The sequence below is a fragment of the Prionailurus bengalensis genome, chromosome B4, assembly GCF_016509475.1.
Source record: "Prionailurus bengalensis isolate Pbe53 chromosome B4, Fcat_Pben_1.1_paternal_pri, whole genome shotgun sequence".
Lineage (NCBI taxonomy): Eukaryota > Metazoa > Chordata > Mammalia > Carnivora > Felidae > Prionailurus > Prionailurus bengalensis.
In genome coordinates, this window is record NC_057358.1 from 83,699,515 (window position 1) to 83,723,920 (window position 24,406).

The 24,406-nt window shown below is 52.3% G+C and overlaps 2 protein-coding genes across 9 annotated transcripts; one reads left to right on the plus strand and one right to left on the minus strand.

Moving 5' to 3' along the window:
• The first annotated feature begins 29 nt into the window (after positions 1–29).
• On the plus strand, positions 30–9,220 carry MBD6 (methyl-CpG binding domain protein 6). Of its 6 annotated transcripts, XR_006294717.1 has the most exons (14): positions 1,868–2,110; positions 3,156–3,219; positions 3,396–3,532; positions 3,830–3,932; positions 4,063–4,225; positions 4,455–5,507; positions 5,686–6,347; positions 6,623–6,776; positions 6,954–7,123; positions 7,247–7,660; positions 7,752–7,819; positions 8,033–8,096; positions 8,250–8,419; positions 9,006–9,220. XR_006294717.1 is itself a non-coding variant. In XM_043564572.1 (13 exons), the coding sequence occupies exons 3-13, from the start codon at positions 3,420–3,422 to the stop codon at positions 8,322–8,324; spliced, it is 3,039 nt and encodes a 1,012-aa protein (XP_043420507.1). In that variant the 5' UTR covers positions 30–92; positions 3,156–3,219; positions 3,396–3,419; the 3' UTR covers positions 8,325–9,220. The 6 variants fall into 6 exon arrangements, 5 of the variants coding, with proteins under 5 accessions (XP_043420507.1, XP_043420509.1, XP_043420506.1 ...); XM_043564572.1 differs by lacking the exon at positions 1,868–2,110 and adding an exon at positions 30–92 and having other exon boundaries at positions 8,250–9,220; XM_043564574.1 differs by having other exon boundaries at positions 1,811–2,110; positions 7,767–7,819; positions 8,250–9,220.
• A 144-nt stretch (positions 9,221–9,364) lies between these two features.
• Positions 9,365–23,494, minus strand: DCTN2 (dynactin subunit 2). Of its 3 annotated transcripts, XM_043564583.1 has the most exons (16): positions 23,288–23,494; positions 22,277–22,345; positions 19,144–19,152; positions 16,643–16,648; positions 14,203–14,299; positions 13,962–14,023; positions 13,294–13,392; positions 12,648–12,808; positions 12,305–12,455; positions 11,906–11,971; positions 11,653–11,691; positions 11,397–11,474; positions 11,237–11,308; positions 10,894–10,996; positions 10,694–10,785; positions 9,365–9,829 (listed from the first exon to the last, which is right to left on the minus strand). In XM_043564583.1, exons 1-16 carry the CDS (start codon positions 23,321–23,323, stop codon positions 9,743–9,745), a joined length of 1,227 nt encoding a protein of 408 aa, XP_043420518.1. In that variant the 5' UTR covers positions 23,324–23,494; the 3' UTR covers positions 9,365–9,742. The 3 variants fall into 3 exon arrangements, with proteins under 3 accessions (XP_043420518.1, XP_043420519.1, XP_043420520.1); XM_043564584.1 differs by lacking the exon at positions 19,144–19,152 and having other exon boundaries at positions 23,288–23,493; XM_043564585.1 differs by lacking the exons at positions 16,643–16,648; positions 19,144–19,152 and having other exon boundaries at positions 23,288–23,493.
• Between the last annotated feature and the right edge of the window lie 912 nt (positions 23,495–24,406).

Sequence of the window (24,406 nt, forward strand, 5' to 3'; positions counted from 1 at the left end):
CGCGGCCCCGCCCCCATGGCTCCCTCCGGCTTGGGGGTAGACGTTGTGTTGGACCCGGAAGTGGCTTTGGGTCACGAGGCTTCGCGGAGGAGGTGAGTGAGTCATGCGCGCGCGCGGAGGGGAGAGCTGGAGGGGGAGGGGAGGAAAGGGGGGCGGGGATGATGCAATGTTTGGCAACCGGTGTCTTCGCGCGCACGCGCAGGGGACTACAAGGGTGGTGGGAGGTGCAGGGTAGGGGGGTGGTGTAGGGGAGAAGAGAGGGCGGGGCGCCAGGGCCCGGCTCCCAACGGCCCCAACGGCTATCAACCGTGGCTGCCCCCAGGCTGCCTGAGAAGCCTCACTGCAGCTTGTCTCCCTCAAGAGCTTTGATTCCGCCCACCTGGCATTAGCCCCCGTTTCACCTTCTCCATAAGAGACTCCCATTTTGCTTGGTCCCCTCCCAGTTAATGGACACAAGGCCTTTTAAACCAACCGCTTTTGAAAGTTTGCATCCAGCCTACAGGACTGCCTAACGTCTTCTTAAAAAGGTCTTCTCTTTTAGCCCCCAACTCCCCCAGAAGAGGCCGAGGAACTTGAATACTTTTGCTTGTCATTTTCAGCTCCTTTCAGAACAGCACCCTTAACTTTTATCTTTGTAAAGTTTCTGATGGGCCCCCAGCATGCCAGGATTCGTGTCCTTTGACCAGTTGAGCCGATTCTCACTGTTTTCCCCACTTACTCCCCCACGGTGCCCTGGCGCTCTTCACGAAAGCTCAAGACCCGCCCTTTTCACTGTACCAGATGCCCAAGTCCTGTGACTCCCTGCTGTGAGGAGCCTTGCACTAGCCTCCTGCCGCGGAGGTGCCTTGGGCTGCGTTAGAGCCTTTCGCGTAGGACATTGCATGCACTTGAGCGCACAACTGCTTTCGACTGGGTTGTCAGCAGCCCAGATTCTAGCCTCAGCTGCTCCTCACTTGCCCAGGGATCCCAGGCCAGTCACCTAAGTGTGTGCCTCAACCGTTCTTATTTGTAAATAAAAGATAATGAGTTGTGAAGGTAAAATGAGAGAACTATGAACTTGGAGGCAGCCTGAACAAAAGTGAAAAGCACCATTTAAAATGCGAAGTATTTTTCTTGTGCCATTAAGTAGAAAAAAGATGCCATGTGGCGGCCGGTTACATATACTGTCATACCCTCGTGGGGGCAGCCAGGGTTCAGTAGAATCTGTCACAAGGTTGGTTGTGGCTGGAAGACAGGTATCGGTGGTGGTGTGACAGTGACAGGTCCTTGGCCAGGCCTGCGCTGCGTTGCTCCAGACCTCCATTTCCCCTTCTGTAAATGGGAGTGGGGGGTGGTTTAGACCAGATGGTCTCTCCTGGCCCAAAGACATGACCAGGTTGTCAGTGACAGGCAAAGGTCATGTGACTTGACAGGCTGAGGTCGTGTTGTGACATGTTGACCTGGGGAGGCGGGTCAAGTCGCAGCACACTACCCGGGAAGCCTTTGGGGCGGGGCAGGGCAAGTCGCGACTTTCATCTTTTGGGGCTGGCCCCTCCCGGACCTGGCATTCCTGGCTCCCCCAACAGATTGTGGCTTTAGAAGGGGCCCCTCCCGGAGAGGGCTGGGATTGGCCACCAGTGGCCTGGGAAGAGGCTCAGATCCTTCCGCGGAGGGCGGGGGGGCCGCGTGGGGTGTTTGTTCTCTTGGGGATTAATGGGGGGTTGTGGGGGAGGGGTAGGCGCGCTCCCGCATGCGCACTGCGGCCCCTCCTGTTGGCTCGTCGTTGTCCGCTGGGCGGGGGCCCGGGCGGGGGCCCGGCCCCGCCCCTCTCCCGTCCGGGCAGCGGCGGCGGCGGCGGCGGCTGCGGCGGTGGCGGCGGCAGCGACGGCGGCGGCGGCACCAGCCTGCGCGGTGCCTTCTGGGAACGGAATCCCCAGGGCTGCCCCTGGCCCCCATGGCGCATGCGCGGGAGGCCGCTCGGTGATCCGCGGCGGCGGCGGCGGCGCTTCCTGCTAGGACCGGCCGGGGCCGTACCGGAGGCTCGGGCTCCACCGACCCTCCTCCCACTCCCTCCCACTCACCCTCTGGGCCGCGACTGCGCAGGGCGGGGCCGGCCGAACCATGGGCCGCGGTGAGTGCAGGGCCCGGCCCCCCCATCCCGCCCCTCCCCCTCCCCTCCCCTCCAGTCCCTACCCTCTGCCCCCTCCGCGTCCTCTCGGCCCCTTTCCTTGGCCTCATCCCCACTTCCCTACCCTCACCTGCCCCCGCCGTTTCTCCCTCTCACTGCTTGACTTTTTGCCTTCTTCACCTCCCTCCCCTCAGTGCTTCGCCCACCCTCCGCCCGCCCTCTCCCCAAGTTCCTTCCTACTTCGTGCGCCTTCCCCTCCTCCCCAAGCTGAGGGAAGCAGGCTGGGTGACAGGGCGCCTTGTTATGAGAGGGAAAGTTTAGAAGCCGCCAGTGTGGGGTGGGCGCGATGGTGAGTTTGGAGAGGATACTTGCAAGGGTTTTTTTTGGGGGGGGGGGGCGTCCCCACATATCAGAAGAGAATTCTTCTTAGAGCCAATTTGAAGCCAGTGGGGTAGGAGGTGCTGAAGCCCCTTGCCTTAGGCGTGGGGGGAGATCAGGAGCTTTTCAGTATCTTGGGAGAAGACAGAGCTATGGATCCAACCTTTCTTCAGAAGACCCAAATGAACTAGATCAGTGATTGTCTAATGAAACAGGCATGGAGGGGATCTGTTGGTACCACCCCAGCGGGCAGTTGGGCAATTGCCTGATGACCTGTGGGGCAATCTGCACTTTTTATGTGATCTTCCTGGGGAGTAGGGAACAGCAGGGGGCCAGACTCTCTGGGAAACTTCCTAGTGGCCTGGCATGGGAATTTGCCCATATTCCAGGATGAAGTCTTCTGTCTCTGATGGGACAAAGGGGGATTGCCCTTTATGTCTAGGAATTGGGTTCTGATTTCTTGGTCCCTGGTAGTGGAGGCTTTGATCCTCTGGTTCCTCAGTCCTGTACACGGAAAGGATGGTTGTGGACTCAGCCAACAGAACCCTGAGATATGTGTGGGCACCTACCTCATGTGGTTAAGGATCTTTCCCTTGAGAGTATCCTGAGCTTTGGTGCTCTTCTGAGTTGGGCAGATTCCCGACAGTCCTTTCTCTCTCCTGTGTTGCAGGTGTGGGCTAAGCCGGAGGCCCCGGCTTTAGACTGGACCCCACAATGTTTGCAGAGATGTTCAGGTAGCCATGGTGGGATGGCAGAGAGTTCTTCTTCATTTTCTCTCTCAGCTCTCTGAGGGTTTCTCCATACTCCTGATTTCTCGGGTCTCCCCAGAATCTTTGCCTTCCTGGAGTACTCCCTCAGGTACCCAGCACAGTTTAATCCTCCTAATGCCCACATGGATGTCTGTTATCAGGCACGTGGGAGCTGATTACACACAATGAATGGGGGCAATGAGAGCAGTGGAGCAGACAGAGCTGGGGGCCCTGTGGCCACATCTGTCCCCATCGGCTGGCAGCGCTGTGTTCGAGAGGGTGCTGTGCTCTATATCAGGTATGGCTCCTCAGAGTTCCCACAGTTCTGTCCTCAGGCTGTTCGGTGCCTGAGTTTTCTTTCCCACCCTTCCTCTCAAAGCTCGCATCTCTGGTACCTACCCTATTGCTCTCTGTTCTTCTTTCCTCAGCCTTTTTGCTGTCTGTATCTGGCCCTTTAAATCTGTTTCTTTCTCTTTCCACATCCCTTATCCTCTGTCCTTCCCAGGAAGGTCTTTGATTCAAGAACTGTCCTTTTAGGCACGTTTCCTGATATGGTGTCAACTAACTTTATATCTCTGACCCTGTCGTCTGCCAGCCCAAGTGGCACAGAGCTGTCTTCCTTGGAGCAAACCCGGAGCTACCTCCTCAGCGATGGGACCTGCAAGTGCGGTCTGGAGTGTCCACTCAATGTCCCCAAGGTCAGAGTGGTGAGGGGTGCCAGAGAATACAGGGATAAGCCAAGTGACCTACTGCAAATGACTGATCATGGTAGCTCTTCTCACAGATCTCACCCTCTCAGAGTCCCTGTCCGTGACTCCTGCCTTACAGGTTTTCAACTTTGACCCTTTGGCCCCGGTGACCCCGGGTGGGGCTGGGGTGGGGCCCGCATCAGAGGAGGACATGACCAAGCTGTGCAACCACCGGCGGAAAGCCGTTGCCATGGCAACTCTGTACCGAAGCATGGAGACCACCTGCTCACACTCTTCTCCTGGTGAGTTTTCTCCACTTTCCCGACAACTGAGGAAAACTTAAGGGCCTGGAGGAGGGATGGTGGGAGGAGCTCTATGAGGGGGAGCAAGGAGAAGGGTGGCACGGGGAGCTGCTTGTTGAGAGGAAGGTACAGGGAGGTTGGGGATCTATGGGAGATGGGATGGAGAAGATGAAAGAAAGTTGTTGGAAGGGGAGCCACAGGCTGACCCTTCATTTCTCATTCGTTGCAGGAGAGGGAGCGAGCCCCCAAATGTTCCACACTGTGTCCCCAGGGCCCCCTGCTGCCCGCCCTCCCTGTCGAGTCCCTCCTACAACTCCACTTAATGGGGGTCCTGGCTCCCTTCCCCCAGAACCACCCTCCGTTCCACAGGCCTTCCCTCCTCTAGCAGGCCCTGGGGGGCTCTTCCCACCACCAAGGCTTCCTGACCCAGTCCCTTCTGGAGGCAGCAGCAGCCCCTGTTTCCTTCCAAGGGGCAATGCCCCCTCTCCAGCCCCACCGCCTCCACCTGCTATCAGCCTCAATGCTCCCTCCTACAACTGGGGAGCTGCCCTCCGATCCAGCCTGGTGCCCCCTGACCTGGGCTCATCTCCAGCCCCCCATGCCTCCTCCTCACCACCTTCAGACCCTTCTCTTTTCCACTGTAGTGATGCCTTAACGCCCCCTCCTCTGCCCCCAAGCAATAATCTCCCTGGTCCCCCTGGCCCCCCTGGTCCTGCCACTCAGCCACCAGTGTCTTCAGCCACTATGCACCTGCCCCTGGTCTTGGGATCCCTGGGAGGGGCCCCCACGGTGGAGGGGCCCGGGGCACCCCCCTTCCTTGCTAGCAGCCTACTCTCTGCAGCGGCCAAGGCACAGCATCCCCCGCTCCCCCCTCCCAGCACTTTACAGGGCCGAAGGCCCCGTGCCCAGACACCCTCAGCTTCCCACTCCTCATCACCCCGTCCCTCTCAGCGTCGTCCCCGCAGACCCCCAACGGTATTGCGATTGCTAGAAGGGGGAGGCCCTCAAGCCCCTAGACGGAGCCGTCCTCGGGCCCCTGCTCCTGCCCCTCAACCCTTTCCTCTCCCTGAGCCATCCCAACCTATTCTCCCTTCTGTGCTGTCCCTGCTGGGACTCCCCACCCCTGGCCCTTCCCATTCTGATGGAAGCTTTAACCTTTTGGGGTCAGATGCACACCTTCCTCCTCCCCCAACCCTCTCCTCAGGGAGCCCTCCCCAGCCCAGGCACCCTATCCCACCCTCCCTGCCTGGGACCACCAGTGGCAGCCTCAGCAGTGTGCCAGGTACGTGAGTGGGTAGAGCCTTCCTCTTCTCTGGTGGATAAAGGCAGCCAAGGTATTTAGGGGAGCTTAGAGAGGTCTGGGGTGGTTTTCTGGGTTGGAGGTATGAGGGTTGGGTTCTTTGGACACTGGGAGAAAGAAACACTCCTGTCTTGAGCTGAATTTTTCTTTTCCTTTGCAGGTGCCCCTGCCCCACCAGCTGCCTCCAAAGCCCCCCTAGTCCCCAGCCCTGTGCTTCAAAGCCCATCTGAAGGGCTTGGGATGGGGGCGGGCCCAGCCTGTCCTCTGCCTCCCCTGGCTGGTGGGGAGGCTTTCCCTTTCCCTAGTCCTGAGCAGGGCCTGGCGCTGAGTGGAGCCGGCTTCCCAGGGATGCTAGGGGCCTTGCCTCTCCCTCTGAGTCTGGGGCAACCTCCACCTTCTCCATTGCTCAGCCACAGTTTATTTGGCGTGCTGGCTGGGGGAGGGGGACAACCTCCCCCTGAGCCCTTGCTACCCCCACCCGGGGGACCTGGCCCTCCCCTAGCCCCAGGCGAACCTGAAGGGCCTTCGCTTCTGGTGGCTTCCCTGCTTCCACCACCCCCCTCAGACCTTCTTCCACCCCCTTCTGCACCTCCTAGCAACCTCCTTGCCTCTTTCCTGCCCCTGTTGGCCCTGGGCCCCACAGCTGGGGATGGGGAGGGATCTGCAGAAGGAGCTGGGGGTCCAAGTGGGGAGACATTTTCAGGTTTGGGAGACCTGCCCCCCCTACTATTCCCCCCACTTTCAGCCCCCCCTACCCTCATAGCTTTAAATTCTGCGCTGCTGGCTGCCAGCCTGGATCCCCCCTCGGGGACACCCCCCCAGGTGAGGATAGGGGAGGAGTGGGTGGGACAGAACAAGAGGTAGAATCAGAGATGGGAACTGGGAATCAAAGGCTTTCAGTTTCATGCCTGAGCTCTTCCTCAGGGCCTTTGGGGAGGGCTTAGTTCTTGGCTGGGGGTAGGATGGCTGCAAGAACTGGGTCTGTATTTAATAAGCGTGGCCTACTTCACGTGAGACTTCAGTGAGATCGTATACGTGAAAGTACTGTACGTTTGTTAAATACTTTATGCACATGGTGTTGTCATTCTTCTTTTTAGCCCTGTGTCCTGAGTGCCCCCCAACCTGGACCACCTACCTCCAGTGTCACCACGGCAACTACTGACCCGGGGGCCTCCTCTCTGGGCAAGGCCCCCTCCAACTCAGGGAGACCCCCCCAACTCCTTAGCCCTCTGCTGAGTGCCAGCCTGCTGGGTGAGCCTGAGGGAAAACTCTGGTGTGAAAGAGAAGAAAGGAACCAGTAAAAATTGGGAGTAGAGGCTGGATGAGTTGGGGAAGAGTTTTTGACCCTGGGGTTAAGCCTAAGATTAATAGGGTCTGTTCAGCCTAACTGGTTTGCCAAGGGAGACTCCTGACCTAACTCCTCAACAGGTGATCTGTCTTCGCTGACCAGCAGCCCTGGAACCCTCCCCAGCCTGTTGCAGCCTCCTGGCCCTCTTCTCTCTGGCCAGTTGGGGCTGCAGCTCCTCCCTGGGGGGGGAGCTCCTCCACCCCTCTCAGAGGCTTCTAGTCCCCTAGCCTGCCTGCTACAGAGTCTCCAGGTGAGCCTGTGGGCACGTGTGTATCAGGGACAGAATTTTTTCCCAAACTGGATGTATGAGTTTCTGAGTTACAGTAGCAGAGTAACCATATCTGGGACTAAGATTTTATTTTTTTGCCTGCAGATTCCTCCAGAGCAGCCAGAAGCCCCTTGTCTGCCCCCTCAGAGCCCCACCTCAGCCCTGGAACCGGAGCCTGCCCGGCCTCCCCTCAGTGCCTTAGCCCCACCCCACGGTTCTCCCGACCCCCCAGTCCCTGAGCTGCTCGCTGGGAGGGGGTCAGGGAAACGGGGCCGGAGGGGAGGAGGGGGACTTAGGGGCATTAATGGTGAAGCCAGGCCAGGCCGGGGCCGAAAGCCTGGTAGCCGGCGGGAGCCTGGCCGACTGGCCCTCAAGTGGGGGGCACGTGGTGGCTTCAATGGACAAATGGAACGGTCCCCAAGAAGGACCCATCACTGGCAGCATAATGGGGAGCTGGCTGAAGGGGGTGTTGAACCCAAGGATCCATCCCCTCCTGGACCCCATTCTGAGGACCTTAAGGTGAGTGCAGGGTGATGGAGGTCTGAGCTGAAGGGCTCTGAGGAAAGGCTGGGAACTTGGTTCCTTTTCCTAACTTTTCCTACACATACAGTCCATGTTTTCCCAGGTGCCCCCAGGGGTAGTCAGAAAGTCTCGTCGTGGCCGGAGAAGAAAATACAAGTGAGTGCTGGGCCTGCCAGTCCTGGCCTTCTCCCACTTCTTGATGGGTTTATAGAAATGTCTAGAGTGGCTTGGCTTTCAATAAGGCTCATGTTTAAATATGAACAGGATATTATGCCTTTATTATCCAAAAGTAGAAAGCTTCCCACCCAAACTCTGAGCTTCACCTGGTGCTTGGGGAGGTATTCCTGATCATCTGTGCCCTTATTGCAGCCCTGCTCGGAACAGCAATAGCTCCCGCCAGGACGTTACCTTGGACCCCAGCCCCACAACCCGCGTAAGTGTGTGTCAGGGTTGCGGGGTGGGAGGGATGGGGGGAGGTTGTAAGGGACGAGGCAAGAGAAGAGGATTAGAGGGCATGGGGAGAAAATAAAAGACTTCCCAATACCTAGCTGTTTGATCACTTCTTTCAACTTCCCCTCTTGTATAGGCGGCTGTCCCTCTGCCTCCCCGGGCCCGCCCTGGCCGTCCTGCCAAAAACAAGAGGAGGAAACTGGCCCCTTAGCAGCCATACCTGGAGCTGGATCTGACCCTGACTGGGGAGAGCTGAGTGCTGAGCCTTGGGAGCCCCTGCCAGCCACCTGCACCTGTGGACAGTGGGTGGGGGCACTACTCCCCACTCAGAGCACAAATGCAACCCCTTCCCCTACAATCCCATCCTGAGCCATTGCAGGGGGTAGGGAAGCTCACCCCCTCCCCCCCAAAGCCATGTCACTGAAAAGGCCTGGGGGGGGTGGTATATGGCCCTCTCCCCACCAGGCTAAGGGGAACACCCCCTTCCCCAGGTCTTTTATTTGTTTAAGTTATTTTTGCACAAATGACTCTTTTATATTTAATTCGACTTCATTGCCTCCCTTCTTGAAGCCAGCAGGCTCAGTTTACAAACCTGTGAGCTACTGTTGGCTGCTGCCCTCCTTCCCAGTGAAAGGTACAAAGCAATAAGCATCATGCATTCCCCCCTCACCCCTCCAACACCCCTCTGCCTCTGGCTCAGGTTGCTCAAAGCACAGATCCCCTCTTACCCCTGTCCCCAGGTTTGAAACACATAGCCTCATTTCAAGGTGTAGCCAGCTTCCCTCTACTTTCCTCTGGGATATAAAAGGGGGTAAGGGGGCACAGAGAGCCCTCTGGGCCTCTCCTCCCACACACACTACACTGCCCCTTCTCCCCCCATCGAAACGCTCAGAGACGTTGTGATGATGCGACTGAGGATTATGCACCGTGGTCCAACCGGAGCGGCCAGCACGACCCGCTGTCCAGGGGCTGCCTCCTGCCTTTTCTTTTGTAAAGACAAGACCCTTGGGAGTTTTAATTCTGTTTTGTACTTGCCCTGTGGGGCCTCCACTGCTTTTCTATGGGAGACACTCTTAATTTAACAGATGAGAATATTTTGAAACTCTGGCTCTGACTCTGTACTCATTTTTTCCTTAATTTAAGAACACGTTACAATTTAAATCCTCTACTAGTGGAGAGTGGCTTAAACTGCCTGTTACACTGTGAAGGTCTGTCTCAGTGCCGCCTCTTCCCCAGGAAACACAGCAGGGGTCACGCAGAGTACAACGGCATTTAATGGTCAGAAACAGTTGTACGGTATTACAACCAGCCACAGGAGCTGTGCTGGAGGACCGGGCCCAATCCTTCCCCACCCCAGGCAAAGCAGTACTGGACAGGAGCTGGCATGTGGCTGGGCCCGTGTCCCCGAGGCCTGAGGGGAGACCACAGTGTCATGTCCCTCCCCCCCCCACTACCAGTCTGTATTCATCAGAGGAGGGGTGTAAACCCCACATGCAAGAAGAACCCCTTGCCCCCAGTGTCAAATGGGATGGGGATGTGAGAGTTATAATGAAGGAGAAACCCTATATAAGCTGTTAACAGAGTTCAAAGGGGTAGGGATTACCCCTCTTCCGCATCTCTTAAAGGTGCTCACTTTCCCAGTTTCTTCATCCGTTCATCAATGTTGGCAAAATTCCCCTCAACTGTGGACAGGTTTTCACGCATGGTTGTCTGCACCTAGAAAATAACAGAGATGTTTTACTCTTTGTCAGGTCCAGGTGCTTACCTGGATGAGGACCTGGAGAAGTTCTCTTAGAGAAGACAAAAGAGACATGGAAGCCTAGCTGACGGGCCCTGGAGCAGGGAGGTTACAGCAGCAGTTTTTAAATACCTCTGGAGTCCGACGGACCCAGCTTAGGATCTGCCACGCAGGCAGGACTCAAGCAGTACCATTCTTTGATCTGTTTCACGTGATGAGGGACATGTAAGATTTTGTTGAAGTGAGGGTTTTTATGGACTCAAAACTTAAGGAAACTGCCGTGTACAGGAAGGACATACTGTACTTGATATATTTTTTCATTTATCTTGACGGTCCTATCGTGTTGGGCTTCTCAGCTTTAATTCTGCCCTCAGCACTGAAAACAGTGCCTTCCGAGAGAAACTGAGGACTATGTGCTGGGCACTGGTAAGAATGAAGAACGTGAGGCTCTGCCCAGTGTCAGAGAAGAGGTGGCAGAACTAGGCTGGAGGCTGGCTGTTGACTTCAAAGTCCATGTTCCTCCCGATGTGCCGTGCTCTGGATACAGGAGCATTTGGATGAGGACGGGGTAGGTGTTACAGGAAAAACTGAAGTTCACTGGACTCCTAACAATTCACCCGTTGGTGTTTCACCTAATCCGCACAACCCTGAGGTAGGTATAGTTTTCCCGATGGTGAGATGGAAGATCCCAGGTGAAGCAGTTGTCAAAGGTCCCATGACCACTGAAACACAGTAGACAGAGCAAACTCCTGCCACAATAACGTGCTACGATGTGGGCCAAGGCAGAACCCACTAGTCTGTGCTAGCGAAGGGAGGCTGCAGACTAATAGAGGGGCACACACCTGGGTCAAGAGGGTGGTGTTGTCCTTGAGGGAACTAGCAATCATCTGCTGTGTGGTGTCCAAGTGTGTTAGGAGCTGACCAAACTGCATGGCTGCAAGAGAAGGTAAGAAAGAGACGGGTGAGGTTAGAATCCAAGAGGGAAGGAAACAAAGACTGCCCACTTTCCACTTCGTAGTTCCCCTGGCCGCCGGCCTCCCACCTTGCTCATGCAGCTGCTTGATGGTGACAAGTCTCTGCACCAGCTCTGGAAGGGTGGAGGCGATGGGGCTCCAGCGCTGTATGGTTTCATATAGCTGATGCACCTGGGGGTGGGGGGGACATGACAGGGCCCAGAGGGGGTGGCTGAGCGAAGTACACACGGGTCATTTCAGTAGGGTGGGACAGGACTGAAACACTGCCCTGACTTTCTCAGCTGATCAGAGCTTATGAAGACAGCACCTGGGAGTCAATGCTCCCACGCTCTGGCAGGACCACCAGAAGGACTCCGAGAACACGAGGGAACAGGAAAGGGTATAAAAATGAGGGAAAGGGCTCTTCCTGACCTTGCTTTGTGTATCTGCATCCTCTACAGAAGCTTTATGCTTGGCAATCTCATTCACCTTTCCCAGGACACTCTGAAAACACAGACTTAAGGTTGACAGGGCACCCAGGGCTTCCAAAGTCCCAAGATACCTGTAATCCAGTTTGCCCTCCACTTAGTACCTGTAGCCGAGCCTCCACTTGGTCCAAAACTGCAAGGTCCAGGGCGTTCACCTTTGCTTGCAACAGCTCTACAGTCTCCTGGGGGTGGGGGTTGGGACAAACTTCATGAGAGAGAAAGGATCAGACTAGAAGAGCCCACCCCCTATTCCACTGAAGGGAATTAAGTATAGAGCTACACACCCAAACACTGTTCTCCAAGCAACCCCGATCCCAGTATCACCTCTGTAATCCTAACACCGGTTCCTTTTACACTCACCATAAGAGAGGCTCCCTGTAGACCTGCTGAAAGGGGATTCTAGTTGGGAAAAGGAGGAAAGAAATCAGTGGTTCTTGTATCTCCACATGATTATTACCTTCTCCCATCCTTTCTGGTTCTAGCTGGCAACCCACTGGCTGGTCCGATAACTGAAGCCCTTCCCACTCTTTCCAGGGTTCTGTGGAATGCTGTGGACATTAGGAAGAAGGGTGTGGGATCCAAGGGTCAGACTAAGTAGAGGAGAGCACCTGACCTGAGCATCCTGGTCACAGCGGACGGTCGCTTCCAGCTCTGTCAGGCGCTTCTCAAGTTCTGCAACCTAGAGAGGAGAAAGGAGGTGCGATTCGCCACCCGCCTCCCTGCTGCTGCAGCGGGCACTAAGATCCTGCTCTTCTCTGCTTGTCCACTTGCCATTCCCCTCTCTCCTCCTCTCTACTCTGCCCAGGGACTCCTTTCTCTGGAACACATCCCTAGTCACAATCTTAAAATCTTAACTGAAAGTAGATGGGTGAGGAAACCTGGAACAAGACATCAGGAGGAATCAGAAGCATTCCCAGCACCCTCTCCTCAGATCCGATCCCTTGGAGGGAGGCAGGAAAGTCTTTAGGGCCACCTCACCCTGGCCCCCCAACCACCTTACGCCCACACTTACTTTGGCAGCTTGAGAGAATTTGTCCTGTTCGGGCCGAGAATGTAGTTCGTAAGTGACAAGGCTACTATCTGCAGGGGTCCCACTGGTGGTCTTTCCCCCTGAACCAGCTCCTTTGCTGTTTTTTGTTGCTTCCAGCTGCAGCAGTAGGCGCCTGGGCCAGGAGACCAAGTAATAAGATCAAGTCTTGAAGCATGTGGGCCAGCCCAGTCACTGTCATTTCTGCCTCATGTTCGGCATTAAGGAAAAACTGGGCTACCTCTCCCCTTAGTATCCTGGCCAGCACCTGGCTGAGTCCCCCTGTGCCCCAATCAGCAATGATTTCCCAACCACGTAGGGCACCCACTTAGCCAGAGCTCCATCGGGGTCAGTGAGGTTGATCGCCGCATCTGGTCCCAGCAGCTTCTCTAGGTGGGAAGCAACGAGCTGCTGCTTCAGGGCTGCTAGCTGTTTAGCCAGTACCACGGGGGTCAGCTTCTCTTCAGTGGCCGCCTCCTTCACCGTTGTCTGGTGTGAAGTAGACAATGAGGGGTGGCAAGTGTGAATTAAGACCAAAAAAAAGAGGATCAAGACCCTTAAAAATCGCTGTGGCTAGGGGCGCCTGGGTGGCTCAGTCGGTTAAGCATCCAATTGTTGATTTCGGCTCAGGTGGTGATCTCACAGTTTCATGAGTTTGAGCCCCACATCAGGCTCTGTGCTGACCTTGGGAGCATGCTTGGGATTCTCCCTCTCTCTCTGTCCCTCCCCCATTCATTCTCTCTCCCTCTCTCTCTCTCAAAATAAATAAATAAACTTAAAAAAAACAGCAGTGGCTGGAAGTCACTGGATGGTTCTTACCCATCTATGGCATTGAATGTAGATTTATGTATATTCCTAAATCTAGGAACCTCAGCTCCCTTAGCCAGGAGCTTAGGGAATGTTTCTCCTCCTGCTGTGAGGTCCTCCTCTGCGACATAAGTCAGAGCAGGGAGGGGAGAAGAGAGTTTAGTTACCTTGATTTTCTCAACTTCAGTTGTCAGCTCTTGGACCTCATGCAGTAGTCGCTGGTACTTTTGCTGTGGGGTCTCCTTCACTCCCAGACCCTCTCCAAGCTAGAGAGCAAGCACAGACAGGGAAGTTACACCTCTTAATACAGGGAGCTTCAAGAATTTATCCAAGGGGCGCCTGGGTGGCTCAGTCGGTTGAGCGTCCGACTTCGGCTCAGGTCATGATCTCGCGGCCCGTGGGTTCAAGCCCCGCATTGGGCTCTGTGCTGGCAGCTCAGAGCCTGGAGCCTGCTTCAGATTCTGTGTCTCCCTCTCTCTCTGACCCTCCCCAGCTCATGCTGTCTCTCTCTGTCTCTCAAAAATAAATACACATTAAAGTAAAAAAAAAAAAAAAAAAAAAAGAGAAAAGAATTTATCCAAACCCTGGGCCCAAGTTATAAGGGTATCCTATCCACCTCAGAATTCACAACAGCCTAGTACAGAAAAACTGGAGGTGGCTAGAGGGCTGGAGACTCTCCAGAGCAAACAGCAGGGGGACTAAGCATCCCGACTGTATCCTGCTGGGTTCCTCAGGACCCCTAATGAGAGAAAAACTCAGAAGCCTGACTGTATCCTTTGGTTTCTCTCCTAAACAGGATCACTGTACCATCCCCACCAACACACACACAACAAACCATCTCATATTCTCCAGATTCATATCCTGTTCTCTTGGTTTTTCCAATACGATCTGAGAAATCTGCCAAGAAAAGAAGATAGAATTGAGGGCCTGATCTAGGCCCAAGGCAGTCATGGGTTCAAGTGACTTGACTGTCAGGGCTACCATGAGAGATCTCCATGAACGACCCTTTCCCCAAAGCAAAAGTCACCACCGCCTGAGGATAGGCCTCCCCCCAACAATTTCCAGCCTGGTCTCACCAAGTCCCTTTGTCCCCACTCTCTTGTCTTTGAACTTGTCATAGGCAGCATTGGGATTGACAATGATGTGCTCCACACTTGTGCTCGTCAGCTCCTCCTGCAGGAATAGGTAGTTTAGGCCAAGGGCAGATTCATTCTCCCCCCAGGCTTCCCTGACCCCACAAAATCCCCAAACCATTAGAGGAGACTGCGCCCTACTTTCCCAAGGGAAGAGAAGGGCAGTTCCACTCCAAGCTGCTGAGCTAGGCTCAGCCTAGGAAACGGAAGCTTCCCGGTAAATTTAGTCTCAGTTGTATAAATATTAACACCCTGATTCAAGTGGGAACAGAGGTAGCATAACCTCCCCACCCACTCTGTACATAAGCCTCCCATCCCCCGACCCCATCCAACTGGGCCCTCCCGCTTATCTGGCACACACCATGCACTCAGGGCAAGAAACCAACCTGACCTCTTTTAACCTCCCCCTCCCGAAAGTAAATTTCCTTGCTGCTGAGGAAGGCCATTTCAAGCTAACCTTCCATCCTCCTGGGGGTTGGGGAGAGGAAGGATGGCAGACAAGCAAGCTGCTAACTCCCAGGGTGAATACGCTGCTGAAGGGAAGACACCAACTCTTAGACACAAGAGGAAGGTTGGCAGAGGGCCTGACCAGCAGCCCTGTTTCCAGGCTGCCATGAGGGTGGGGAGTTCAGGGCACACAGAAAACAGGCAAGAGAGTAATGTATTCTCTAAGGGACATCTTAGAAGCGATAAGCGTATGTGCCATCTGCTTGCCACGAGGACCTGTGGGTAAGGGCCACGCCTAGGTCCTGACACGGAGGTGGCCCAGCATCTTTTCGAAGAGAAGCTGCAGCACCTAACTGTTCTCCCTGAGTCCTTGGCCGTGTCTCAAGCACTAGCTCTTCCATAAATAGGGCGCGTGGTGAAGAGAAGGATAAAGACAATTTACCCTAGGGACCGAAGCAGAGAGGTTCCCTCCTTACTAGTTATCGACTGGCTGTTCAGATTCCAGTAACTACACCAAGCCGGGGCACTCCAAACTACCCAACCCCATCACTTGTCAGCAGTCCGACAGCTCTCTCTACATTACTGAAGGAGCAGGGAGGAGACCAGAAGTTCTTTTGTGCTGAGGATGCCATCTCCATCTTCTACAGGAAGCAAAGTGAGTCTTTCCTTTCACTACAACAATGGTTCTCACCCCTGCCTGCACAGTTGCATCACTTAGAAAATGTAAAAACAAATCAAAAGACAATTAAAATTTAAAAAAAGAGGCTTGGGCTCGCCTCTGTAGATTCTGATTTAATTGTTCTGGGGTAGGGTTGGGATAGCAGGCCAGTTGAAAAGCTACCCAGATGATTCTAATGTGCAGCCGGGACTAGACAGAGTCTCTGCCTGTGTGTGGGTATTGGGGGTGGGGGTGGAGGATGATGATGGAGAGACATCATGAAGAGCAGCAGCATCTCCGGTCTGCTACTGGAGAAGGAATCAGTGTGAGTGGCAGCTTTAAAAATAAGGGAAAGGACGGAGTAAGGAGAAAACATCAACTTTGATCTTTACCTCTTCTTCAGGGAAGTGCTGAGCAGAGGAGCAAGAGCTAAAGATTAACGGAAAACAAAAGGACTCGATGTCCCATAATGCAAGGGTAAAGAGACAACTGGGCTCCAAATTATCAGCTCTTTAACCTTCTCTGAAATGTTTGGCTAGAACACCCACAGGCCAAATAACTGAGTAGTCTCTGGCCTCTCCTGTCTGAGAAGGACTCCTGATCAGGAGTGGCAACCACCTTCTCTTAAGTTCATAATCAAGAGTATGCCACTCCTCCCTGTGAGTGCTCCAGTCAAGGCCAATGAAGTAGAAATCCATTAAAAAAAAAAAAAAAAAATCCTCCTAAAAAGAGAAATGGGAAGCACAGACTATAGACCAAGGAATGAAATTAATCATAGATACCATTTGTTAAGCCCTTATTTTGGGCCAGGCACTATGTTGATGAGAACCTACTTTCTTACATGCTTCCTAAATAGGGAAGGAGACGAGCAGAAAAGGATCAACACGCAAACCGTGAGTCTCAGAGGTCCTGGACGGTAACAAGAATGAACAGTGCTTTCATGTCACTATTCCCACTTAGGATCATGTTCTGGATCAGGAGAGGAGCTGCCCGACGCGGGCATCATCTCAGAGCCTCTCCAAGGATGTGGCCCCAGAGACTCAGGTGGCCGACACTGTTCAGTCCTCCAGTGGCACCCACTCCGCCAGTGTCTCAGAGATCTGGGGGCATGGGCTAGGGGCAGTATCATTACAGTGATTTGGAAGATGGGAAAAGGCTGTCAGCTAGGGAGGGGCTGGATAGAGGGATTAAAGATTTAGCAGAGACAAAAGGACAGAGGAACAACTGCCCATCACAGCACACCCCATTAAAAAGCAGATGAAAGGTCAGGCTTCTTACCAGCTCCTTGTGGTTTCCCCAGAGGTGAGAAAATCAAAAGAGTTAAAAGGAAAGGGAGTGGGGAAATGGGGGTGAGGGAGGGAAAAAAAAGACAAAATTGTTATTAGCAAATTGTCACATGCACTATATGATAGCTTCAAACACACTGCACCATAGGGCCCAGGGGAGCCTAGCAAAATTTGGGGGCCAAGAAGTTTCACCTGGAGTCACCACATACCCCAAGAGAAAGAAGAGCCTGGGACCCTTTCCTCTCTGGTGGGGAGACTGTCATGAAGCTTTGCCATTGGCAGCAATTTAAAATCATCTGGGAACTAGTGAGATGTTGCAAGCTAGTGGCATGGAACAGGAAAGTGGGGGGAGACAAGGCTGAGGTGGACAAGGCAGAATGCGAAGCAGAGGCTATGGAGATTCTGAGGACATGTAGCTGATTGAGGGCTCACAATTCTCAAGGTGGGAGCTCATGGTTCAAGTCTCGCTGTCTCTTGGTTTCTCTAGTCTTGAAGAATTAGACATTTGGATAGCAGAATCGGTGACAATGAGGGTGCCCATGTGGATGGTTTGATATGACTTTAAGTTAGGCAGAACAAAATATGTCAGGAGATGGTGAGTTTCAGGAAATATGAAGTCCCTAATTGCAGCTCCGTTCTCATTCTCTGCTGTCAGAGTAGAGACAGGGCAAGTCCTGGTCCCTTGGATAGTCCAGTGTGTTTGTATCCATCTTGATTAGTTGGTAACTCGCCCTGCAGCACTGAGGGAACCAGAGCAACTGGGCCACGATGTGCTAGCACAAAAAGTGTAGAGGACACCAAGATTCACGGGCTACCAGCACATGTGCAGAAAATGTTTCTTCAACCCTCTGTTCTCAAGGTTCACAGAAGTTAGCGGGTGGACAAGAGGGAAAGGTAAGAATATTTTAAAGAGGCCTTCCTTGAGTCCAGCCACATAGATAAAGTTCTCGCTTCTAAGCAAGATTGGTGAAGAAGTGCCAGGAGGGGAAATCTAGCTGTATGCCCTGCCTCTCCAGGAGCTCTACTGATGGGCACACAGAATGGTGGAGGATTGAAGATGGCTGTGTATATGAAAATGCATGCTGGGACAAAGACAAGTGCTTCCTGCCCCAGAGATTTCAGCTAGGTACACCTGAGCCTCAACCTCTCCGTCCTGTCTGATGCCAGGGTCCAGCTAATCCAAGACTCCTGTTTCAGCTCAGGGTCGAGGCGGATCCAGGCCCTGTGGTCTACACTGGGATGTCTCTGCGCAGAGTGAGTAGAAGCACTCACAGGTGCACGCATGCAAACATACGAGGGGAGGCACACACACACACTACCTTTCTCTTACTTGCCCCACCAAGCTAAAACCAGCTTGGGAGAAACTCAAAGAAGGAGAGAACATTGAGCCGTAAGCTCAAGTTCAAATCATAAGGAACAAGCAGAATGCGGGAGGACAGAAAATCAAAGAAAAGGAAAAGTGGTATATTAGTTTGTAAACAGTATATACCATCTCCAGGGCTGTCCCACGGGTGCATTGTGGGATGATGAGTTTTTCCTCATCATCATTCTTATAACCTAGAGTAGTGACAGTCACCATGGAAACAGTACACCCAGCCACCTCGATTGGAAAATTCGAAGTGCCCTGAACTCAGGTACCAGCTTACCTGGTACATGACTTCCAGTCCCTCTCACTAATGGACCCCCTGACTCCCCAGGACTGTTTGGCTTAATGGCTGTGCCTCAGAGGGCAAGACCTGAGGTTCTAGATCAGACAGGGAAAGAGGCCACTGCTGCTCTCTGAGCTCTATGCCAACACTGCAGCCAGGAGAAGTTCAGAACCACGATGACAAGGAAGTTGGAGAGTGCTGTAGAATAAAACTGTCCAGGATGGATCAACACAGTGCTGACCATTCATCCATGGTCAGGAGGGGTACAGAAATAGAGACTCATGAAAGCACAAATAACCCAAGTTATTACTTTAAAATTGCACGTAACACTCCTTTTCCATCCCATTTACCTTTGTCTAAAGGCTTAGCACAGGAACATTAAAACGAGTTTTTCCAAGGGGTAATCTACATACAGCTAGGAAGTGAGGACTGTGATTGTCCTCCTTGTTCTTCACCCTTGTCCAGAATGGCTAACAGTCCTTTTCTCCTAACTTCATTTCACTCTGAGGAGAAAAAAGCCAACCCCCTTCTAACTCCAGCCTCTAAATGCCTCATATCCAAAAGCATTCCTAGCCTCCCTGTTTCTATTCCATCCTCCACTGGACAGTTTTATTTTGCAGACCCCATAAGGGAAAGAGACAATGATTCATGGACCATAGTTGTACTTCTAAACCTGGATTAATGATTTTTAAACACAAGGCCAGCAGGCCCCTTAGTGACTCCGCTAGGGACTCAATAGAATGTAAAACGATTAGCTACACCAATAGCACAGTGACAGCGCATTGCATGCAAGATGGCAGATGAAAAAAAAAACATGCAGAGAAGAAGCATCGAATGGTCTTACTTGTGCAAACTAGTGTCCAGGCAAGGTGGTGAGGAGGGAGGATGGGGGAAGCATTAGGAAAAACTCAGGTAAGTTCAAGAGTGCCAACAGTCAATGAACACAATCAAGCAAACTCTATGATATCTCAAACCATAAGGAAGACAACGTACTGTTTCTCATCTCGGGCCGGGGAAGGGTTCCGCAGTATCTGCCCTTTGAAGAACAGCCTCTGCCAGGGCCCCATCGAACTATGGCTAGGTCACCTCTCCCCTTTCACATGGCATTAGAGATGGATAAGGCATAAAGGGAGAAACTATACCCTGTTTCTAGGGAGGTTTTCTAAGTTCACTTTCCTTGCTCCAGCAGTTCAAAAGCCATGAGCAGAATGCCTTACCGACCCAAAGCAGGCTGTGGGCCCAGCAGGGAGGGAATTCCAGTTGGGAATTAACTTTCCTGATAAGACATTTTAAAAAAAGTCTCCAAACAGCCCCGCACCCAAATCGACCTAGGAGTGTCTGAGACACAGAGATGAGATTCTCCCAGATTGAAGAGGAAAGGGCTAGCCTGTGCATCTGCCTGGCCCATTCATTTTAGAATATTTTACTTCCTGCTAAAATTGTTTTAAAGGGATAACAGGAAAATCAGGATCATCTTTAGCAAAACTTAACCCTTTTACACTACTTTCCTCCCTCACCCTCCACACTATGAGAACTGTAATACTTTTACGTTTAGGTTAAATTAGCAATTACAATCTTTAAGGGATGTTAGAGGACATTATCTCCTCCAGCACCTCATTTTTTTTTTCTACAGTGGGAAAATCAGAGGAAGAAGGTTAAAAGATAGTGAGGGTCAACACTTTGGTTATTTCTTTAAATAAAAATCTGGAGATCCCCCAAAAGGTTCCATAAGGATTTGGTCATATTGGTTGTCTTCAGGGAAGGGAACGGAGTGGTGGCAGGCAGGGCTAGGAAGACCCTTTTGCTCTATGTGCCTATATTGTCTATTTTAAAAACTGATAAAATTAAAGTTGAAAATAATCTGGAGACTAAGGCAGAACATTCCGTTGCTGGGAGTTAGGAAGGTGACTGAACACCTCGTGGTTCAGCCACAATACTGGTGATGTGCACTGTCATCTGTGCTAGGTCTTGGGAAGGCAGGTGAAAAAGCTATAGGCTGCTAGTGACAATCCAGACCTCACCAACACGAGGTTTCTGGACTAAGTACAACTCACATCTCTTCAAGTTGCACATTTACATCAATATTAAGAGCAGGAACAGAACCATTACTCAGCTGACTTCCCGAAGGCTGTCCTCCTAAGGCCCACAGGGACACCCAGAGGCCAGAGAAATTAGCTGACATCAGTAAACATCTCAGCTCCCTGCCCCCACCTGGGCTCCTGAAGCAGCTGAAGGTCTCCCCACCTCACCCACTCCTGCCTAGTGATGAAGAGTCATTTAGTTGAGCCTTAGGTGACGCAGGCAACTCGACTCTTCCTGCATGTACCATCCAGCTCCCATCACTCCTATTCTGTCATCCTAGGCAGTATGCTGCAGGACGTGAACACTTTGGGTATCCTCTCCCTATCAGCCACCCCACTTACTACTGAAATAAGCTTTTCAACGGGGAGAAACAGCCAATCACGGCTGCACATTCAGGGGCGTCCACGCTTGTCATCTTATTAAGAAATATTCCAGTACTTTCAAAAGGAAAACTACAATGTATGTTTTGGTTTGGAAAGGGGATTGCTGTGATACTGCCAGTCTGTATGCTAGTCAGTGACAAATGGACAAACTTCCATTGATCATCTCACCATGAAGGCTTGATACTTTATAGGCAGAGGCCTAGGCCAAAGTTGAACCGTCTCTGAAACAGGGCAGAGGACTGAAGTCCTCAGCTTATACACGCCTGCTCTGTGAGGTCAAAGGCAGCTTCCTAATAAGATACATCTGGAGTGACAGGTGCACACCCAGGTCTTTCAGCAATGACAACATCTGCATTATCTCCAGATACTCAAGCTTGGGGGACAGACTGACATGCCAGAAAGTACAGAAGCCACAAGGAACACACCACTGAGAGGCGACAGGGAAGGTGTTCCCACAAAGTAGGAACCACTTCCACACAGGGGAAACCAAGTAAGGAATAAGAGAGTACGCCAAGCCATACATTATAAGCCAGCAGCCAGCATTCTCCAGGATTAACCAGCCCCACAGACAGAGCCACAGGACTTACAGACACACATACTGAGCCTGCTTTATCATCCATGTGACCTCAGCCCAGTTCTCTTTGGAATAGAACCTAAAACACATCTTGTAAGACACGTTTTACTAGTAGACCTTTGTTCTCCTTGGCCCTTAACATACAAGTTTTTACTGTGTTGGTTTCCATTCACTTAATTTTGTTTACTACATGTTTCCTATATGTATCCTAACTCCCTCACTAGTCTGGGGGATCCTTGAGGGTAGGGACATTTATTCCTCTGCGTTGCACAAAAACTGACACAGAATGAACACATTCAATAAACAATGCTAAGTGGTTCCCCTCATGGTTAAAATGTGTCCACAGCTAATTCCTTCCTCAGAGTTCATCTTAGATCTGAAAGTGCTAAGACACTCTCCTTTGCTGATATGAAATATTTATGTTCTTTCTCAATTTTTTTTCTCTGACCATATTCCTTATCTTTCTACAATCTCCACATCATTTTCTCACTCCTTGCTCAAAGGATACTGGGTATTCATGTAAAAGTGTATTCCTCTATACTTCAAAATCTAGCTCTTCGTAGGATACACTAATGGACATGTATTGAGTGAAATATTTTACGAAATCAAAGGCCTAGTTCCTAACCTCAAGTAGTCTGTAAGTGCTCAGACTCCATGATTCATTACCATGGATTAGCATCCAGAGGTCTACCTAAATCACTAGCCCCAAACTAAACTGTTTTGAGAGATATTTCGACTTTGTTTAAAAAACCCAAGGATCAGGACTTGTTGGCTATAATTCCACTGACTTCAATCTCCTTCCTGGCATGATTCATTGCAACCTACAGGCTGGGTTGGCATACCCGCTTATTGTTGTGGCTCACCAGAAAAGGGAAAGGGTCTGCCTAGGGGAGAGAGATTAGGGTCCAGAGGAGTCCTGAAGCAGCACATGGTCTTACCGCATCAAACTCCGCTTGATCATCCTCAGGTAGGTCGCTGGTTTCATAAACATCTGGTTCGTTCCTGGCCTGCAGACAGAAGCAGTGACCACCCTACCTCATTACCCAGCATCCACCAATATCCCTAAACCACTCCATTTGAATAAGCTAACAGAGAAGGCAGGCTGTGAGGCCAAGATTCTGTCCCTTCTCTTCCACCTGCCCAGGGAACTGTATGTCAGTTCCCAGTCTTGAAGGCATTGGGATGACAGCAGGGACAACTGGGACCTCATGGTAGATGGCGAGTGCAAGTGATGACAAAGATGTTATCCTGAATCAGAATGGGGGCGGGCCCTTGGCAATCATTATATCAGAAGTAGGAGAGGGCTATCTTCAAATTAGGCCACAGCCTATACACCACTACCCTAGCACACTGGCACAAAGGTTTAGAGTGACTCAGGACCTTAGTACTCAAAAGTACTGTAACCCAACCCCCACCCTTGAGAATGCAGGCAGGGCAACACAAAAGGAGGGTACAGGTCGGCATATGTGGGGGTGGGCCACGGGGGTGGTCGGGTTTCTTGGAGGGCAGAATTTTCTATCTGGCACAAGAAGGGTTCTGCCAGGTTAACCTCTTCTTTGGCGGGTTGTAGGCCATCACCAAGTGGCCTGGTATGTCTGTTTGGAGTGGGGATGGGGGGGGGGGAGAATAATGGGGAGATTTAGGGAGACACGGGTGGTGCTGACACAGCTGGAAGAAACACTAGGGCACAAGCGATAAGCGCCCAGAGACGATGTCTGGGCGGAGAAACCGGCGACTGCCGGAAAAGGGGCCTGGTAAGCCATTCCGCGGCAGGGCCAAGTCGGGTCAGAAGACTCCGGAGGGTGCTGCGGCCCGTCGGGGAGCCAGGGGCTGGAGCCCTGGGGCGGAGGAGGGGCTGCAGGCGGGAGGGGTCACGGGTTAGTGTCTGTTGGGGGTCCTTAGTAGGTCGGGGGTGCGGTCCTGGGAGCCGGGGCTGGCCCTGTACTCACAATGCCGGGAAGATCGGCGTACTTAGGGTCCGCCATGGCGGCGGCGAGGCGGGGTTGGGGGACCGGGGCCTCGGCGGAGCCGGGGCCGGTGTTCGGGTAGGGGAGAGGCTGGGTCCGGGTCCCGGGCTAAGGCGGCGGCAAAGGGAGCGGCGGAGGAGGCGGAGAGCAGGAAGTCTCGCGACAGGAATCGCACAGGAGAGAGAAGGGCAAGGCAAAAGTCGCGAGAACAGCCCGCTACCACACCCCTGGAGAAGCCGGGATTGGCGAAAATGCGGCCAGGGAATGAGGTAATGGCGAGGGACGCAGCCTGGGATTATGGGACCTGTAGTCTTGGCCGATAGGGGCTTGGACGGAGAACGACAATAACGCGCCTTGGGAGTTATTTCACACAACTTCTTTTCTTTCATTTTTACATCAGGTCTATGATAAATGTTTTATAATTCCTGTTTTTCAGAAGAATTCGTTTGGGCTTCCAGAAATTAAATGGCTAGATAAAAATCACACATCCTGTCATGCTGTGGCACAGAAAGGGCTTCAAAAACAATAATAGCAGGTAAAATTTAGTAAAGGCTTAGTCATGTTAGGAATGAAAATAATCTTCTCAAGTTAGAGATATCAGATAAAATACAGGACGCCTAGGCATATTTGAACTTCAGATAAATAATAGTTTTTGTAGTATAAGTATGCCCCACATCATTTTTGGGATATACTAACACACACACACACACACACACATACACACACACACACACACACACACTAATAGTTTTTAATCTGAAATTCAAATTTAACTGGGCATCCTGTTTTGTTTTTCAAATCTGGCAATCCCATCTCAAGTTCATAAATAGGTAAGTGGTAGCTGTATGTCTGAACACACTCTGCGCTTTTTTTTTAATGGTTTTTTTTTTTTTTTGAGAGAAACACACACACACACACATACACACACATACACACAGAATCTGAACCAGGATCCAGGCTCCCAGCTCAAAGCTGTCAGCATAGAGCCCAAGGCGGGGTGCCAACTTGGGAACCAGGAGATCGTGACCTGAGCCGGAGTCGGAAGCTCAACCTATTGAGGCACCCTCTGTGGGTGAGAGGCGCCCCATGAACACCCTCTGT

What these genes read in the sequence shown, in the direction of transcription:
- MBD6 (XM_043564572.1), top strand. Translation starts at nt 3,420, where the DNA reads ATGAATGGGGGCAATGAGAGCAGTGGAGCAGACAGAGCTGGGGGCCCT. An exon ending in CTGCTCACACTCTTCTCCTG is followed by an intron (nt 4,226 to 4,454) that starts GTGAGTTTTCTC and finishes CATTCGTTGCAG; the next exon opens with GAGAGGGAGCGAGCCCCCAA. An exon ending in GGCCGGAGAAGAAAATACAA is followed by an intron (nt 7,820 to 8,032) that starts GTGAGTGCTGGG and finishes CCCTTATTGCAG; the next exon opens with CCCTGCTCGGAACAGCAATA.
- DCTN2 (XM_043564583.1), bottom strand. Translation starts at nt 23,323, where the DNA reads ATGGCGGACCCTAAGTACGCCGATCTTCCCGGCATT. An exon ending in CCCGATGGAGCTCTGGCTAA is followed by an intron (nt 12,456 to 12,647) that starts GTGGGTGCCCTA and finishes CTCCTGGCCCAG; the next exon opens with GCGCCTACTGCTGCAGCTGG. An exon ending in ATGCAGATACACAAAGCAAG is followed by an intron (nt 10,997 to 11,236) that starts GTCAGGAAGAGC and finishes CCCCACCCCCAG; the next exon opens with GTGCATCAGCTATATGAAAC.